Source organism: Apium graveolens, chromosome 7 (assembly GCF_009905375.1).
Source record: "Apium graveolens cultivar Ventura chromosome 7, ASM990537v1, whole genome shotgun sequence".
Taxonomy (NCBI): Eukaryota; Viridiplantae; Streptophyta; class Magnoliopsida; order Apiales; family Apiaceae; genus Apium; species Apium graveolens.
In genome coordinates, this window is record NC_133653.1 from 201637166 (window position 1) to 201655666 (window position 18501).

Below are 18501 nucleotides of genomic sequence, written 5' to 3' on the forward strand. Positions count from 1 at the left end.
CCCATATGTGGGACCTATATGTGCGGCCCACATATGTACCTAGTTATTTACCTATGGCAACACACCTGAAAAATAATTGAAATACACCTCCTGAATATTGCATTTCCCAAAATAAATATCAAGCAATTTCAAGGAATATTCATTCATACAACCAGTTATAGACATCAAATTCACTAGTAGAAAATCAAACTTTTAAGTCTCCTAATTTATGTTGCACATAGAAGAATCCGAAGTATATAAGACTTCATAGATCAGGTTTTTTAAAAAGGCGACATATATTAACCTTCTGAAAGAACCATTTATATTAATTCAGTAAACAACCAATATATAAGGGTGACATATACGTAGTCTCTAATTTGGTCTACGTATAAAAACTCATTTACGTCAGGTTCGGTTCACCATCGTATAAGATCATTACAAATACTTAGCATATACGTCGGTTTTTCAGCACTCGATATATATGTTATTGAATATACATTTGCCGTCTCTAATCCGACATAAAATAAATATTTTAATTATTAAAAAATTTTTTTAACTAAAACTTAATAGTGGTCGGGCCTATTTTAGTCTATTATTCCCAAAATCAAAGTCCATCCATTATAACATCGCTCGACGGAAACATTGGTCCTGGAAACCATCACACTTCATCCATCTATCAGAGCAATTTCCTAATTTACATTTTTGGTATGAAGTATGACAATACTTACGATTGAATATGTATACATAAATAGCCATGTAACAAATTTTTTCTTGTTAATTTTCCCATCAGTTCTACCTAGACCTGGCAATTCGGAAATCCGATTCGGTTTCGGATCGGATCAATTTTGGATCAGATCTATTTTTTGATTATGATATATTTGAAGAACATTTGGATCGGATCGGATATGATTCGGTTCGGGTCTAATTCGGATTAAAATCAGATAAAATTTGGATTAAAATTGGACAAAATTATGTTCGGATTAAATTCGGTTCAAATATTTTCGGATCATAACTAATTTATTTTTTTAATTTTTGAGATTTAAAAAATATAGTTTTATTTAATTTTGTATTTTTAATATAATATAATGTACTTTTACAAAAGAATATGATTAAATAAGTATGTTATCATAAACATAAAATAGTTTAAAGTATAAATTTTGCTTATTTCGGGTCATATTCGGTTCGGGTAATATAATATTCGGTTTTAATCGGTTCCAAGTTATAATCAGATCTTGTATTTCAGATCATTTTCAGTTAAATTTTCAATTCGATTATTTTTCAGATCGGTTAAATCAGTTTTCGGATAATTATCGAAATGTATAATTCGGATCTCGGATCGGATCTCGGTTTCATGAATTTCGGTTCGGTTCTTCGGATCCAGACCCATTTTTCCAAGTCTACCTAATTGGGTTTATTAACTTCTTTATCCTAGACCGTTGCACTCTTGTTGGTAATCTCCCTTCCCCCTCTCCCACTCCCTCTCTCCCTTCTTTCTCTTCTCTACTCTTTCTTTACCTTCCCATTCTTGTCCCTTTGTTTTCCCGAATCTAATTATGTTACAAACAAATATATTTGGGTTTTGATTAAAATTTGATATGTAATCTTTATTAATTTGACACAACATGGAGTTGTAATATGGAGTTGTAGGAGTAAATAATAAATTTATTATTTAGTTGGATCGTTCATTATCTTTTCTGGATGTAGTTTCTCGGGATATCAACTCCTAAATTCAATTTTGTATAAATAAATCATATTTGTATACTTAAATTAGTTGATTTTTTCCGGTAAACTCTTTACTTTTGAGAATAATCACATCTTTAAGGTTGGATTATTTTTTTAAAAAATTTAAAAATTCTAAATTCTAACTCTAATCCATACCGTAAATCCTAAATCCATAACTAGTAAATTATATATCTAAGAATACTAACTATAGCTAAATAATTATATTTAGCTAAATAATTCTTTTGAGAATACTAACTGTACCGATTTAAGAACAACTTTATTCTTAGCTAAATAATTCTTTTCTAAAAAAATTATAGTGCATGAAGCACATAGATTTGAAACTCTTGAAATTTTTCTTAATTTTTCAAATATATTAAATGAATATTTAAACTTTAAAATGTTATCAAAACAAAATGAAAATTCCCCTATAATACATGATATTGTTTAACTTTTTAAGTTTTTCTCTGTTTTTTGTTCACTAAATACAACTCCTTGCAATCACTTTTATTAATTCAACGGATTTAGGTTGAAATCATTTTTTACATTTGGCTGTTTCTTTTTTCCCATTTCAGCAAATTCAAACAAAATAGAAAATTGGACATCTTAGGTTTTGTAGGATCGATACAAGCAACCAAAAAAATAAAATACTGACATATTAGTCTTCTATCCAAAAAAATTGCTTTGCGCATAATTTCAGCACATAATCTAAGACACTCATGCCCCTCTTTCACAGTCATTATTGAGATTATCGATACTCTTTCCAGAGACATGAAATGGGCCTTTCTCTGGCTTTTGAATTCGGATCCTTCCTAAGTCATCCTTAACAGCCCAAAAGAGATTAGGAGATATATAAGAAAAACTGAAACATTTCATTAAATAAAGGATGAGATAAGACCACAAGAAACACAACAAACTATTATCATGTCACAGCTGGTTAGAAGCTATCAAAATTAACTCTCTTAAATATTCACATATCACTTTTTTACATGTTTTTATCATAGACAATAGAATAAATATATGCTTCAACTTTGGGATTCCATATTTTACTATTATAAAAGTTGACTTGAAATTTGGCTTTTAGTTCTAAAAACTAAAAAGTAAAGTTGAGAAGATTTTTGAAAAGAAGACGAACATAAGTAATTTTAAAGATTTCGAAGAGGAACAGAGGATAACAAAGAACTAGATAAAAGTGGTAAGAGTATTCAAAGAGAATATAGCAAGATACATATATTACATTTCCAACCAACTCTTAGCCAATATTTATATAAACCAACTTTCACTACTAGAAAAACGTCAATAGACATCGGCTAAAAACCGATTTCTATGAATGCAAAAATCCGATGTCTTCGTGGGTGATGTTAAAGACCCCCCATTTAACATCGGTTTTAAACTGATGTTAAATACAGCCTATAACATCAGTTCTTTGTTTAAAACCGATTTCTATATCTTGATATTAAATTTCTCATGCATATCTAATCTTCATATATCATCATAATATGGTATTTTTATCAATTTAAATATATGTGAGCTAAGCAAAATCTTTCAATTTAACCAATAAACTGATGTTACTAGTACCAGTAACAACAGTTTTCATCAAAAACCGATGTTAACAATACCTTTGACATCGGTTCTTAATTGGTAACCGATGTCTATTTGTAACAAACTGATGTCTATAATACTTAATAACATCAGTTTTTTGTTTTAAGAATTTTTTTACTGTAGTATTTAACATCGGTTTTTACTGATGTCAATGGTCCACTAGAACTGATATATTAAGTTTTGACAAACATCATTTTCCATTGTAATGATGTTTGTACCTGTTTTATTAATACAGATTTTAAAAATATAGATTCCAAAAACCAATGAACTACCAAAACCAATTGCTGCATAATATCAGTTATCTATAAATCTAACAACCAATATTCAAACATCTGGTACAACATATTCATCTAATCCAAATATCAAGTACTACACATATCCCTCCATATATTCTACTATTGTCTATACAAATAATTTGACTTGGTACCGACAATAGCATGTAAAATATCATTTGAGGAACGCCATTATTCTTCTGCATCTTCCCACTCCTTAGTAAAGCTCCTGTAGCTTCTGGTCCCGTACAATGATAATAAGTTTTTGATAGACCTGAGAGGATTAATTTTGTTGTAGAATACTTCAAGTTATTAAAACAGCTGTAACAAATAACTATCCTAAAACAACATAAACAAAGAAAAATACCAAAAAAGCATGACATTCACCTGCCACTTTACTCTCTCAAGACTAGTTGCTAGTTGACGCCTATGATTGTTTACCGACACAAGTAGCCTATGGGCAGGATTACGGGTTTCTTGAGCACGACTTTGCTCGAGCAATAAAACTCAAAACACTGATTCCATCCTATAACAAAAATCAACCACTTTAAGTCATAACATAAGCAACAACTTAAACATCTTCTCTTATAATGTATAAGATAACACTCATACTCAATATACAGAGCAAATAAATCAAAAACAAGTTTTAAAATTACCATTTCAAGGACTTCTATTATATTGTATGCCCTGTCAGAGATCACAATAAGATCTTCAACAACCGGGACCGCCACTTCTTCATACTTGCAGGCGAGAAGAAGAGCTGTAATCCCAACCAGTTGGAGCTTTTTCCGAACCAGGTTGAATGGCCAAAAACCCGTCAATCAGATTCACTATAAGATACAGGGTCTCCTGCATCGGCATAAATTTATAGGGTCTCCTGAATCAGATAGGATACGGGTCGAGATTTAGTATCATGCAATTGTAAAGAATGAAAGGTACAAGGTTTTAGCATCTGTAAGTGAATGTTCAACAAGTTTAGATCAAATGATGCATTAATAAGAGCCGAAAGACAATTACAATTTACACATTTAAGTGTTGAAACAAGCTTAGAGCTAATTTTACCTTTCCCTACTTTAGAACCAGCTGAAAATATGGATGCCAAAGCAAATGGAATGCTATAGGTCACCTGTATCGAATAATTAAGAAACCAGAATATGGTTGTTAGTATATGTATAAAAGGAATTCCCAGTACTGCGAAAATAGCAAGAGCACCAGCCCTGACTTCAGGAGACGGTGTTAGAGCATCCCCATCAGGACCAAATTGGCGCTGGGAAGCAGCAACTTTGCTCACAATTAGTATCAAATGTGACATGGTTGCACCATTTTATGATTAATATAATAATCTTTCCAAGTTGCAAGTAATGATATATTTATCCAGTCACAACCAATATAGCCGTCCATATCTATGGAGCTTGTCTTATTGTAATATAAGGAAACAAAACATTCAATGATACATAGAACATAATAATCAATTAAAAGGTAGCAATACAATCACAAGGAACTACTCTGGGGATATTTTAAAAGAATAATTAAGTGGACGGAAAAAAGTTACTAACAGTTATACTTTGTCCATCCAATGGCCTGGTTTTCAAGATCATAAAGAACTACCCAAGCTCCGCGTTATCCAGAACATTGTTTCCGAGGTTAAAACATATAATACTTATCGAACATAAAACAAACAGAATAGTGACTAGGTATTTTAGATTACTCAAACCATCACAAATACAAATTTATTCTCGTAATAATCGTGATCAAGTATCCAAATGTAAGATTAATATGTTATACCTCCTAAAATAGTAAGGTTCTTCTTATCACTGGTCCCCATACCACTGTCCTGCCAACCAAGACAGAATAGATTTTCCTGCAAAATTCCATCATCTTAGTAACATAAGATAAGTTTGAGATATGATGGAACTTAAAAATGACAATGATTTTCTTGATGAAGAGAAAATCAAATAGAATAGCAATATAGTTTAAAACACTGATGCAAAATGAAAGTAAATTACAATAGAATCTTGTATAGCTTCTGATAGGAACCAGCAGCATACCCGAGGATATTACCAACAACCATAAAAAATGAAAAGAATGTGTTGGACCTACTCATGAGATTTGTATCTCTGGCACATAAGTCTGCAAGAAAGGCCGGCCATGGACCCTGCAACATGTTGTTAGCAACATCCAGTACCCAAAACCTGACGACAAACACTGCAATGGCACGTGGCTTCAACTTACTTGTCAGGTCATCACCAGCTGCATATCCAATATCGGCTGTAAAACCAATCAATACAATAGGAATGACAACCCAACACGCACCAAATAATATATTATTTCAACTCAATTTGTCAACACTGAGGAAACCCAGACAGATAGCTTATTCACATATAATATACTATTTCAAAGGCATGAATACTGAATACTTTGTTGAGTGCTGATGTGAGAAAATCAACTAAATCTGGACATTTACCAATACTTTTATAAACATGCACTAGGCTGCAAGTGCCCCCAACAAAAAAATTATTGACTACTTGGCTTTACCAAGGAGAAGTTGTTTTACATAACGTTTGTTGCTAGCATAGGGTCCAAAATAATTACACGAGACTCATCAGTAAATTATTAACAAAAAACTTGAACCGGTTCAATATTAACAAAGATATATTTTCCCCCTGACGATATTTTTTGCTTTACTTATTCCTGAGGAAACAGAACAAAGATAATTATATGATTGAAAGCCAACAAAATGATTGCTAAAAATGAGGAGCATATTTCTGAAATTAAGGCTTGTTATATTATTTCTTCACCACCCAAACAAAGTAATTAAATAGACTGATAATAAGCCTATTGCAAAAATGTAACGCAAAAACATACACAACCAATTGTTATTTACCATAAAAGTTTGTTGGATACTACTGGTACTACGTTTATTTTCAGATGGTAACACAACAATTGTAAGTTCCTAAGATGCCTAGAGACTTCATCAATGAGAATTTTATACTAACTTTTCGCCATCAATTATATTCAGTAACCATTACACATTAAATTAGCTCAATAAAAAGCCTCACTGCATCTCCTAGAGAAATCTACAGCCCTCTCAACTTCTTCGTCAATGACATTCTTGTAGCCTCTCTTGAACTAATGATGCCTCTTGTGAAAAATTAAGACATATAAACACTTCAAGGTGACAAGAATTACAATATGCTTAAATTACTTTACCCTGCTTCTACTCAATAAATATTAGTAAAAGGTGACCTGAATCTTACATTACTCACCAGCTTACCTTTGCCTTTTCCCGACTAGCTTTGAAACTGAATAACTACGAAGCCTGGATGCTTTACTATTAGTCTTAGCGTCAATGATGGTTTCTGTGGGAGTGCCTTTATCAGAGCAAAGAGACGACTTGTCACTCTTATCCTTGGAATCATTGGTAAACCAATCCACGGGCCTGATATCACCATTCCATGATCCTGCGACAACAAAGTTCATGATAATGAGGTCATTATTATATAAAATTGTAGACTCTGACATATCTTAATCAAATAAAGCAACACAAATGTTTAACATACATTTTAACTTAAACAAAGCAAAAAAATTAAGATCAACACAGGCATAAATAAAGCCTCAACAAAGCCTCGTATACTCGGAATATATATAATTACACATAAACACATCATATGTAACATCCACATAAACAAAGTCTCAACTAATTAACAAGCTCCATTTGAATAATTAATCAACTTCATTAACTATTTATAACTAATTAAAATCAAATCATTGACTAATTAAAAAATTCGGATTTCTAAATAAAACTCCGTATTTGAAACTTGGTGTTTAAAACTTACCAATTCAAGCTCTGGCCACTTTCAACTTGTACTTATAGTTCTGACTTCTTTAAGCCTCTTCTTCTGAACTTTTAAACCTCTGTCTTTTAAACTTGTTTTTGACTTTTTCATCCTCCGAAGAAAAGAGAGCAGTGTTGGGGAGAATTGGTTTTGGGAGGGAGGTATTAGATCAAGAGAGAAAGGAGAGAGTCGAGTTCTCCGGTCGATAGAATTGAGTGAAGAGAGCTGAGTTCATCGGTCAAGAGAGTAGAGAGAGAAGAGAGAGAGAGAGAGAGAGAGAGAGAGAGTGGATGATGAGTGTTTTTTATTTTTGTTTTATGTTTTTAGATAAGGGTGGGGAGATTTGGATACTTAAAAAATTTGAAGTAAAAATTGGGGGAATTTTTAAGAGGGAATGAAATATTTGGCTAAGGGGGGAAATAGAAGAGGCGCGCTGAATCATTTTTTAAAACAGACTTACAACATCGGTTGGGCTAAAAAGTTGATGTCTATATTAACAAAAGACATCGGTTGATTAAAAATGATGACTAAAAAACCTTTTACATCGGCTCCAGGAGCAACCGATGTCTAAGAGGCGATGTCTATTCTACTTTTTCTAGTAGTGTTTGTGAATTATTTTTGAACATCCCTGTATAAGCTAGCTCTTTAGCACATTGCCACCATGATACACATTGCCAACTACTTTAATTAGAAATATCTCCTGAAAACTAAAACTCATCTCTACAATAGCCCCTGCTAAACTACTTCGGAAAGGAGCTTGAGAATGCTAACTTATAAAGCAGAAGTTTTTGGTATATAGAGTATAGACCATACACAAAGTGATGAAGCAGAAGATATTTGTGACAGTGTAGACTATGGAAAGAAGAGGAATCCAATGAAATAAAGTCTAATAGTTCCAATTTCTCAAAGAGGAACTCAAATTTAGTCATCAGGTCCCGGAGTTCGATATTAGATGAAGACGCATATGTATATGAATAAAAAGTAAGAAAAACATAATTGAATTGAACTTGAAAATATTACATTAAACAAAATGATTTATTCCGTAATTAAAGATTCATAATCCACTAAACAAAGTTCAGCATGTAATCTTACTCCAGCAGATTGCTGGAACATCAAAAGATCTACTGGCGGTTCGGTGGGCGGCTGTGGGCAGCAGAGACCCTAGATCCCCACTTCAATGAAGCACATACAATCTTTTTTTTCTCCCATTGCTATCTCTATTGCTTCAACAAGATCTTCCTCACAGCGGACCTGAACAATTCAAGAAATGCCAGTGTCAACAATACTTTTTTTAAAAAATAAGCTTCACTGCTCTAACTTGTAAGTAAATGATACATTATGTATTAGATTTTCTCGACTGAACTTAGTCGTCCAGCATTTGCCTTCACCATTGTGAATCCCATCAACCAGTGCAGTGTAGTTCCAGTTCCTGATCACATTGTATGGTTCATCATGGATCTCAACTTCAATGGTATAACCACCGTTATCAGAAAAATGATTTGAGTCTGACCACATCGCAACATTGTCGACACATCTTGAGCAGTAACCTGCAAGGGATATTGAATTTGTTAATGTGAAATAAAGAAGGAATGATTCTGGTAAAAATGGTGGGATTTCCAACAGTTAACACCATATATGGTCCATTATTGGAAAAACACAGATAACTTGTGATGAGTTACCTGAAAGCTTCCATCACCAATACATGCAATTATTCGCTTATCCTCAGCAGCCTGTGTATACCCTAGAGTTGCTCCAACTGACCACCCAATGGATCCATACTGCATTTGGAACTCATACCTGTATTATTGCACTTACATTAATACGTGAACACATTATATACCTTAGGAAATTATATTGAAAGGGATGCTCCCCCGCATCCTTTTGGCAATTTCATCTTCTGGAAATTGAACAAAGAATCCCCTATCTCATTAATTATATTGAAAGTCATGCGGAATTTGTTTAATTTGCTTATTGCAGACTATCTCCTTACCAGGAGCCCATTTTTCACAACAACCATCATTAATGAGTCATTCATGCTTGTTTCATCATTTGCACATGATGTGTTTCCACCTGAGGTTGATACAACAGTGTCCCTAAGTTGAGAGGGATATAGATCTTCTTAGTATGAATTGCTCTTAACTACCGCATCTTCCAGCATCAGATGTTCACTAGAACTTTGGGTTGTAATTCCAGGACACCGAATTCTTCACAAAAATCACACCAAAAACACGAAAGGCACTATCCAGAAACTCCATACACCCTCCACTGTGTTGCAATAAACTGAAAATTTTGTAGATAATGCAACGTTTTTCGTGCAACGCAAGATAAAACCATTGCATATGCGCACTTATGGCGTAGTGTCTACACCCACGAAGACATCGGTTTTGAACAAAATAGACATTAGTGAACTGATGTCTATTGAACTTTTTCTAGTAGTGAATTTAACCGGTATTTAGTTCCATATTGATGTTATAATTTTTTTAAAAAAAATATTTATGAATGATTCAACCATAAAGATGTTACCATCTATAAATTTTAGTGATATGACAAAATTTCACCAAGAGCGTATGGTGAAATTTAGAATTAAGGTCAGTTAGACTTTATTTGTTAAAGTAATCAAGTTCAAATGATTAAAAATTCTTGAAATTTTGGGTTTAACATTTTTTTGTAACCATTTTAACATATGTACAGTTGGATCATTTTTATATATTTCGAATAAGTGGACCTTTCACTACACCATAGATTGCTTTAAGTAACCCCATAACTGTGTTGCTATATATAGGACCAAAAAAAGATTGCTAAAGACCCGAAAAGGGCTAGGGCAACAACAAAGCTATGTTGACTCGTAGCTAGTTAGTTATAGATATCTATAACAACATAAAAACTACTCTATTGCAACATACCAATCTCTTTTACAACAGATCTCAATAATAATATTTTTAGACTATATAGTAACAAACTTAGTGGGTTACAAAAGATCTTAGAATTTCTTTCAGAATTGTGGGGCTCATAGGGGGCCCACATGCGGGGCCTATTTGTGGGTCCCATACGTGGGACCTATATGTGGGGCCCACATATGGATCTAGTTATTTACCTATGGAAACACACCTGTAGCAACATATTTTATCTTACAAAAGGTTAATTATTTATAACAGATTTAGTACCTATTATAACATAGTTTCAGCCTAAAAAATAACTGAAATACACATCTTGAATATTGCATTTCCCAAAATAAATACCAAGCAATTCCAAGGAATATTCATTCATACAACCAGTCATAGACATCAAATTCACTAGTACAAAATCAAATTTTTATGTCGCCTAATTTACGATGCACATAGAAGAATCCAACGTATATAAGACTTCATACATCGGGTTTTTTAAAAAGGCGACATATACGTCTTCTCTAAATTGGTCGACGTATAAAAACTCATTTTACGTCAGGTCTGGTTCACCATCGTATAAGATCATTACAAATACTCAGCATATACATCAATTTTTTACCACTCGATATATATGTGATTGTATATAAGTTGGTTGTCTCTAATCCGACGTAAAATAAAATTTTTAATTATTAAAATAATAGTCTAATCAAAACTTAATAGTGGTCGGGCCAATTTTAGTCTATTCTTCCCAAAATCAAACTCTGTCCATTATAACATCGCTCGATGGAAACATTGGTCCTGGAAACCATCACACCTCATTCATCTATCCGAGCAATTTCCTAACTTAAATATCTGGTATGAAGTATGTCAATACTAACGATTCAATATGTATACATAAATAGCCATGTAACAGATTTTTTCTTGTTATTTCCCATCACTTCTACCTAATTGGATTTGTTAACTTCTTCGATCCTAGACCGTTACATTCGTTGTTGGTAATCTCCCTCCCCCCTCTCTCTCCCACTCCCTTTCTCCCTTCTTTCTCTTTCCTGCTCCATGTTCTCCTTTACCTTCCCATTCCCGTCCCTTATTTTCCCGAATCTAATTATGTTAAAAAAAAAAATATTTGGGTGTTGATTAAAATTTGATATGTAATCTTTATTAATTTGACACACCATTTTTATATTTTATTATGAAACATAATCTGAGTAGAATTACTAATTATATGGTTTATTCTCTGGTCAATAGTGTGTCTACTGCTGCAAATTCGTTTGCAAAGAATGTCAATGGTGTAAATATAAGGTACACATTCGATTTATGGGATTCTTTCTTTCGAGCATCTTTAACCAGTATAATAAACCAGTGGATCGATTAATATACTTCTCTGCTCTTTTTTGCATCTAGATATTTAGTTAACAATTTTTTTGAATTTAGCCATCTTTTTTGAAAGCTTTAAATTACAAAAAAAAATATATGGGTTCCAATATATATTGCACATATATGGGTTCGACATGTTGGGGCTTTTAATTTATATGCTATAATTTGCTCATCTTTTGCATATACAATAACTTCAAATAAAAGTCCATTTTAAAACTAAAGTGAAAGTTCTCCTCAAACAACATGTGTGGTATTTATTGTCAATATATTTATAATAATTGAATGATATGAATCTAAAAAAACCAAAACACAGCTTGCCGGAAAAACACATTTTCTTATTTCTGCAAATTGAGGCAATATAAAAGAAATACAAGGAAACTAAGAAACTGAAAATGCTAAAAAACAGGACAAGATCACCTGCCTACAACCTACACTAACTCAACTGCCTTGACTCAATCAAAACTCCTAAAATAACGGACCTGAAAACAAACACTACACAAAATAATATATAACCATAGTTTAAGATGTCCACTACTCATATGCTCCAGAACAATATCTCCTCTCTCAATACATTCCCTTATGAAGTGATACCTAATATGTATGTGTTTTCTCCTGCCATGAATACATAATTCTTTGCCAAATCTATAGATGATTTATTATCGATAAAAAATACAACTGGTCCAATGTAGTATGATGTTATCTGACTTAAAATATTAGGAATCCATATAGCCTGGCAAGCTGTTGTAGTTGCGACCATAAACTCCACCTCACAAGACGATAAACCAACAAACCTTTGTTTCTGGGACATCGAGATGGTGAACTTCCAATTGGTTCTTAGCAGCCAAAGCTAATAGAAAATGAACCATTTCAGGCCTTGTCACAGGAGCAAAGACTTCGTCAAAATCAACTACATGCTGTTGAACATAACCTTTGGGTACTAATCTCGCTTTATGCTTCACAATTTTTCCCTCAGCATCCTGTTTTAACTTGAATATCCATTTCAGGCCTATAACATTCTTCCCAGGTGGCAGTTCAGACAATTTCCAGTTCTGATTTTCTTCACTTGACTGCTTCTCTTTCTTCATGGCTAATTTCCAATTAATGTCCTTAGCTGCCTGTACAAAATTCATAGGTTCCTCGATTCCCATAAGGTATAACTCCTCGTCCAGTTGCTGCTCCTCAGTTTCATTATAAATTTCAATTAAATTTATGATTCTGTTTAGTTCTCAACTATCATCGTATTTTGTTTCATAAGGTATTTTGTTTTATTAAAATTGGTGTTGTTGACATAATTTATGTATACATATTGTATTTAGAGGGTATTCTAAAATATATTAAAATATGACATAAAAGTGTTGGTGGGTTAATTTGAGATTTGTTAGTGAGTAGTAAATAGTGGAAAATCATATTAGTTTTAGGATAAATTAATTGTATTATTCGAAAGTAGAGTAAAATTTAATTGCAAACTGAATTGAAGATTTGGTATCGAAAATGATAGATATTATTTAATAAATCTATTTTATATGCACAAATATAAATTGATAATTAGAATTAAATTTAAATTAGTTAATATGGAAAATGATTAGTATACGCTAAAGGAACATTATTAAATTTTATTAAAATATGAAGTGAAATGTTTGTTGAATTTATGTAATAATTTTTCAAAGTGTAATTATTGATCTAGTAGTCAATATTTATGAATTATTAAACTATTAAATAAAAATAGTATTAGAATTTGTGGTTTAATTATTTTATACTGAAATATTTTGTGTGGATTATTATTTTTAGAATTTCTCCACGCGAGAAGTATTTAAGTAGGAAGAGGTGAGATTTCTTGAGTAGTGAGCTAATAAACTGAAATATTGCAAGTTTTATCTCCTCCCTTTCCTAATTTTGATGTTGGTAATTGTTGTGCCTCTTTTAAATTAAAATTTACAAGTTTACTATTTGAGCTTTATTCGCGATTATATATAACACGAAACATGTTCCCTCGTTCGAGACACCCGATTAAAATGCCTTATTTATATTGACCAAATAAATTTATTTTCTTACGTGACTATCCCTATTATTCAGGACAATTCTTTTATTTCCTATTGATGGACATAAATTTCTATGTTCGTCAAATTTATTTCAAAGTCTTCAATCGATTTATTTTCTGGATCAATTTTTTAATTTCTATCAAGTTTTAAAATAATAATTTATCAATTCGTTAACCCTTCCAAAACTCATGATTCATAAATCGATTACTTATTATACATTTATTTTTTCACATATATATATAATGGTCAACGTGGGGTTTGACCTCCGATTATATATATATATGATTAAAGTTGTATGGAGTCCACCATTTAATTGGAGTCCTCTGAGTTCATCTATATTTTGCAAATAAAATATTTTTTAAAATATGTTATCTTGCAAAACATGTTTCATAAATATCATAATTTCAATAAAATTATACAAATCTCATACATTTACAAGTACAATATATTTGTTGTGCAACATGACCATTTATGTTCTACAAACTAAACATATTTTGTAATCATATACCCCAGACCTCCAGAACTCCAAAATTTGTTTGCCTGAGAGAAGCTGTGGTTGGGTCAGAGCATACCCAATTTCACTTCGAGCGAGAAAATCTTGAATGAAGTGAAGCTTTGAAGGAGCTTCGTCCTTGTTGAGAATAGCCACGTAGTTGTTAGGAACAAACATGGCTCCATCATAGATAAGGTCCTTAGGTTCCATTTCTGTGAAAAATTAAATGAAAAGTTGTGTGTGTATAAAGTGTTTGATAAAATGCCTGTGAGAAAATAGCTTCAGAGAATAATAGAGAGTGAGAGAGAATAAGAGAGGGTAGAAAGGAATAAAAGTAGCTAAAAGATTGTAAAATATTTTAACTCTGCTATTTATACTCTCCACGTGACAAAGGCTATATTTGTGAAGCAGAACATACATCTTACACCTGGCAGCATGTAAACAGTCAAAACATTATTAGTGGGCACAGTAAACGTGCAGTAATTATTGCTCACATGCGGTTACCAAAACAAACACGCAACCCATTAACTAAATGATTATCACTGTTTTTTTATCTCACTTAATTATTTTCTGATAAATATGACCGTTACAGTAAATACCACAAAAAAGTGAAGTAAATAAATAATGCCACGTAAGCATCAGGATTTGCATCAGAACTTGACTATTATCATAATTTAACGGTCAGCAGAACATGGCTCCTGTAGTCAAAAAAAACATTGACTGTTTCTGTGAATCTTCACACAAATACTGACTGGTTTCTTTGGAGTTTAATCATCAGAACTTATATCAGAACTTGTCCTCAGATTTTATGCAAATAATATTTGTTAGGTCACACAACACTGTAGAAGGGGGCTGAATACAGTGCTTATTAAAATTAAATTGATTTCGAACATAAATAACAGTAAACAGATATATTCAATATAATAAACTCTGTTACAATGGAACTGTTCTCTCTCAGTGATGAACAAATATCACTAAGAGCTGCTAGGTTACAATGTATGATCTTCTCGATAATGATAACACATATAGTGTAAACCTATGTCTGTGTTTATATAGCGCACAGGTACAAGATAACTTCTAATTGATATGGAATATAATTCCGTCTCCTAAAATATATCAATCAGATATCTTATACAAGTTTTTTTATCTTCTAACTCTTTTCATGCATATCTTCTTTTGTTTTAGTCTCGATCTTCTATCCTGTAAATCAGCTACCTTCCTTAGCTGTAAGTCCTCCCGCACTTAAGTCCTGATATGACCTTAAGTTCTAATATCTATCTTCTAACTTCCAGTAAGTAATAATTCCAGTAAGTCCTGATATTTCCTGTTTGCTAAGATCTGAAAACTAAACATGAAACATATTAGACATGACATCTCAAATATATCTAACAATCTCCCACAACTATTAAATTATGCAAAAATATACAAGTTAATAGATTTGATGATGTCAAAAACATTTAAGTTCAAATATAATAAGAGTTTAATAAGACTATTAACTACAACTTACACTCCTTGTAGCTTTAACAACATCACTGGATCAATCTGAATCCATAATGATTCTTAACAAAATCTTTTACGAACTTATCTTCAGCTTTTCTCAGAACTTCAACTAACTATGCTTTGACTTGAATCAGTTCTTCATCTTTATTGTCACCAATTTGATAAATGGTTGTTCTGAGAGCTTGAATTGATGTTCTTTCAAGTCCATCACCAAGTCTGATAACTTTAGGATGTGAAGAATTTTCATTATAACATAAGCATCTTCCTTTCAGAATAACTTCCACCTTAGCAGAGTTCTTCAGTATAGGAATTTTCTTCCATCATCTTCAGTAATCATTGGTATATACTAAGAAGCTTTTGTACCAGAGATTCTGAGAAGATCTCTTATAGCCTTCAAATTGTATTCTAACCATCTTCTTGTAATATCAGACTTTACTTCCAGAAGATAGTGAATATGTTGAAGCTTTCTAACAGACTTCTTTAGCACACCAGTATCAGTTAGTCTGTAGGTTCTTCCATCATTGAGAAATAAGATCAATTTCTCTTTCAGATTTTCTTTATCATGAGCATCTATCACAATTTGAGCAGACAGCACTTTGTCAAGGTGCTTTTGTTTGATTTGTTCATATGGTTTGTCTGTCAACATGAAAGGATCTCTTAGAGTAACTTCTACTCATGTTTGTATCTTCTCTTCATCAGAACCTAATCCAGCTCTATCTCTAGGTTGCTTGGCTCTTAACCCAAATGTTGCGAGTTGTTTAATCATAAGATTGGACTTTGGTTCAACTGTAGTAGCTTTCTTCCATAACAGCTTCTTCTTATCAGCAATTTTCATCTTTTTCAAATCAACTTGAGCAATGTCAGTAGTTGATGTCTTGATAGCTTGATCAGAATTTGATGTTTCTTTTATAACTTGTTGTTTTTTATTCTGAACAACTTGAGCAGTGTCAGAGGTTGTTTTAGATTCTTCAGTTATCTTTCTTCTCTTCAGAATTTGAAAAGTTTCATCTTCTATCAAATCATCATCATGCATTGTAGTTTTATAGACAGGAACAGAAGAACTTATCTTTTTCTGAATCTTTAAAGGTTCACCAACCTTTTCTTTTCCTTTTGACTTAGGATCAATCTCAGTTTGTGATCTAGTCTTGGACTTTGAATCCTCATAATTTGACTTTTCTTTGATCACAATGCCTTTTTCCTTAGGCCTTGGAGGTTTCTTTGCATCAAAAGCTTTATAATTAAGATTTATCTTCTCAGCTGCAAATCTAGCTTCTTCCTCCTTGAGAGTTTCCAAATCCATTTATGGATTTTGTTTCAGAAATAATCTTCTAGCTATCTCCTCATCAAGTGTCTGGATTTTAGGATCTTTATAATAAACGGTAGTCTGCTTCCCTTTTAGCTTCAGAGTTTGTAAAAACTTCTGAGAGTCTTTAGATCTTGACTGAATCAGAATATCAGAACTTGACATCAGACTTTGCTTATCAGAACTTGACTTGTTCTGTGTAGAAGATTTGCTAACATCAGAAATTACTTTCTGTGAAGATTTTCCTTGAACTCTTCCTTGACCTTTTCTCTTATCATAGTTTCCCTGGTTATCACCTTTGTCATCCTTCTTCTTTAGTATTTGAGTAGGTGAGCATTTGGACTTAACTACCTTCTCCCCTTTTTTGGCATCATCAGGAAGTAAAAGAGAGAGAAGAAGTTCAACTGAAGATTGGATTTCATCCAATTGAGCTTTCTGAGAAGCTTGATTTTGTAGGACCTCAGTAATTTCGGCATGTTGCTCCTCTTGAATCTTCTCAATGGCTTCAACTTTCTCAAGAGTAGGTCTGATATATCTGTTCTTGTCAAGCTTGAGCTGTAGATCTAGCTTATCAGCATTTTCCTTTAGTGTATCAACCTTATCATGAGTAATAGAATGTAGATGGAGATGGTATCTCAGCATCTAAGATTAGAGAATGAGTTGGAGATTGCTGAGCTGCTGTAGATGGAGCTTCCAGATAAAGAACAGTTGGTAAATTCAGATTATGAATATCTATTTCAGAAGTTGTAGCTTGTTCTTCAGCATCACCTGTAGCTTTAATAGGAGAGACATGAGGTGTTGACACAGTATCTTGACCTTGAGTAGGGAATGGCAGAGCTTCAATTACCACAGGTTCTGATGAGATCAGAGATTCATGATCCCCTTCCTCAGCTTCAATTGAATCCTCAGATATAGGCTTGACCTTATACCTTTCTTCCCTCATTTTCTTCAGTCTCCTTGCCAGTCAAGGAGCTGCTGTTGTAGCATCAGAACTTATAGATTTCATCTTCAAAGTATCAGAACTTTGAGCTGCAGTTTCTTTCTGAGAAGTAACATCCTCAGCTTCAACTTTCAAAGGTTGTGATGCATGAACATGTGCTTCAACTGTTTCCTCTTCACTATCAGATTCATCACTGAGAATCATCTTCCTTCGCTTTTGTGGAGGTTGAAGAACATACTTTGCCCTCTTAGAAGGTTTGGAAGATGAAGGCCTGATGGTATGTCCTGATGGTTGAGATGATTGTGTTGGTTTGAAGTATGTTCTGATAGTTGGATGTGGTTGTGGTTAAGAAGTGTGAGGTTATTATGTAGTGGTAGTAGGTGCTGATGGTGGAGGTTCAGATGGTTGGACATCAGGATATAGTGCAGTATATGTAACTGGATCATAGGTTATTAAAGCTTGTTTGACAAATAAAGGAATTTTGAGGGGTCTCAACACAACCTTCTTATTATCAGTAGATAATAAGTCATTAAAAACTCTTTTAGCTAGTCTAAAT

General features: G+C 32.8%; 1 protein-coding gene and 1 pseudogene across 1 annotated transcript; both read right to left on the minus strand.

Moving 5' to 3' along the window:
- Positions 1-8569: 8569 nt before the first annotated feature.
- On the minus strand, positions 8570-9356 carry LOC141674377 (pyruvate decarboxylase 2-like; annotated as a pseudogene).
- Positions 9357-9646: 290 nt separating this feature from the next.
- LOC141674378 (putative mitochondrial protein AtMg00820) lies at positions 9647-12818 on the minus strand. The gene is made up of 2 exons (XM_074481087.1): positions 12462-12818; positions 9647-9769 (listed from the first exon to the last, which is right to left on the minus strand). Exons 1-2 carry the CDS (start codon positions 12816-12818, stop codon positions 9647-9649), a joined length of 480 nt encoding a protein of 159 aa, XP_074337188.1.
- Positions 12819-18501: the final 5683 nt, after the last annotated feature.

What these genes read in the sequence shown, in the direction of transcription:
- LOC141674378 (XM_074481087.1), bottom strand. Translation starts at nt 12,818, where the DNA reads ATGGGAATCGAGGAACCTATGAATTTTGTACAGGCAGCTAAGGACATT. An exon ending in TCGATGTCCCAGAAACAAAG is followed by an intron (nt 9,770 to 12,461) that starts GTTTGTTGGTTT and finishes TCGTGGGTGTAG; the next exon opens with ACACTACGCCATAAGTGCGC.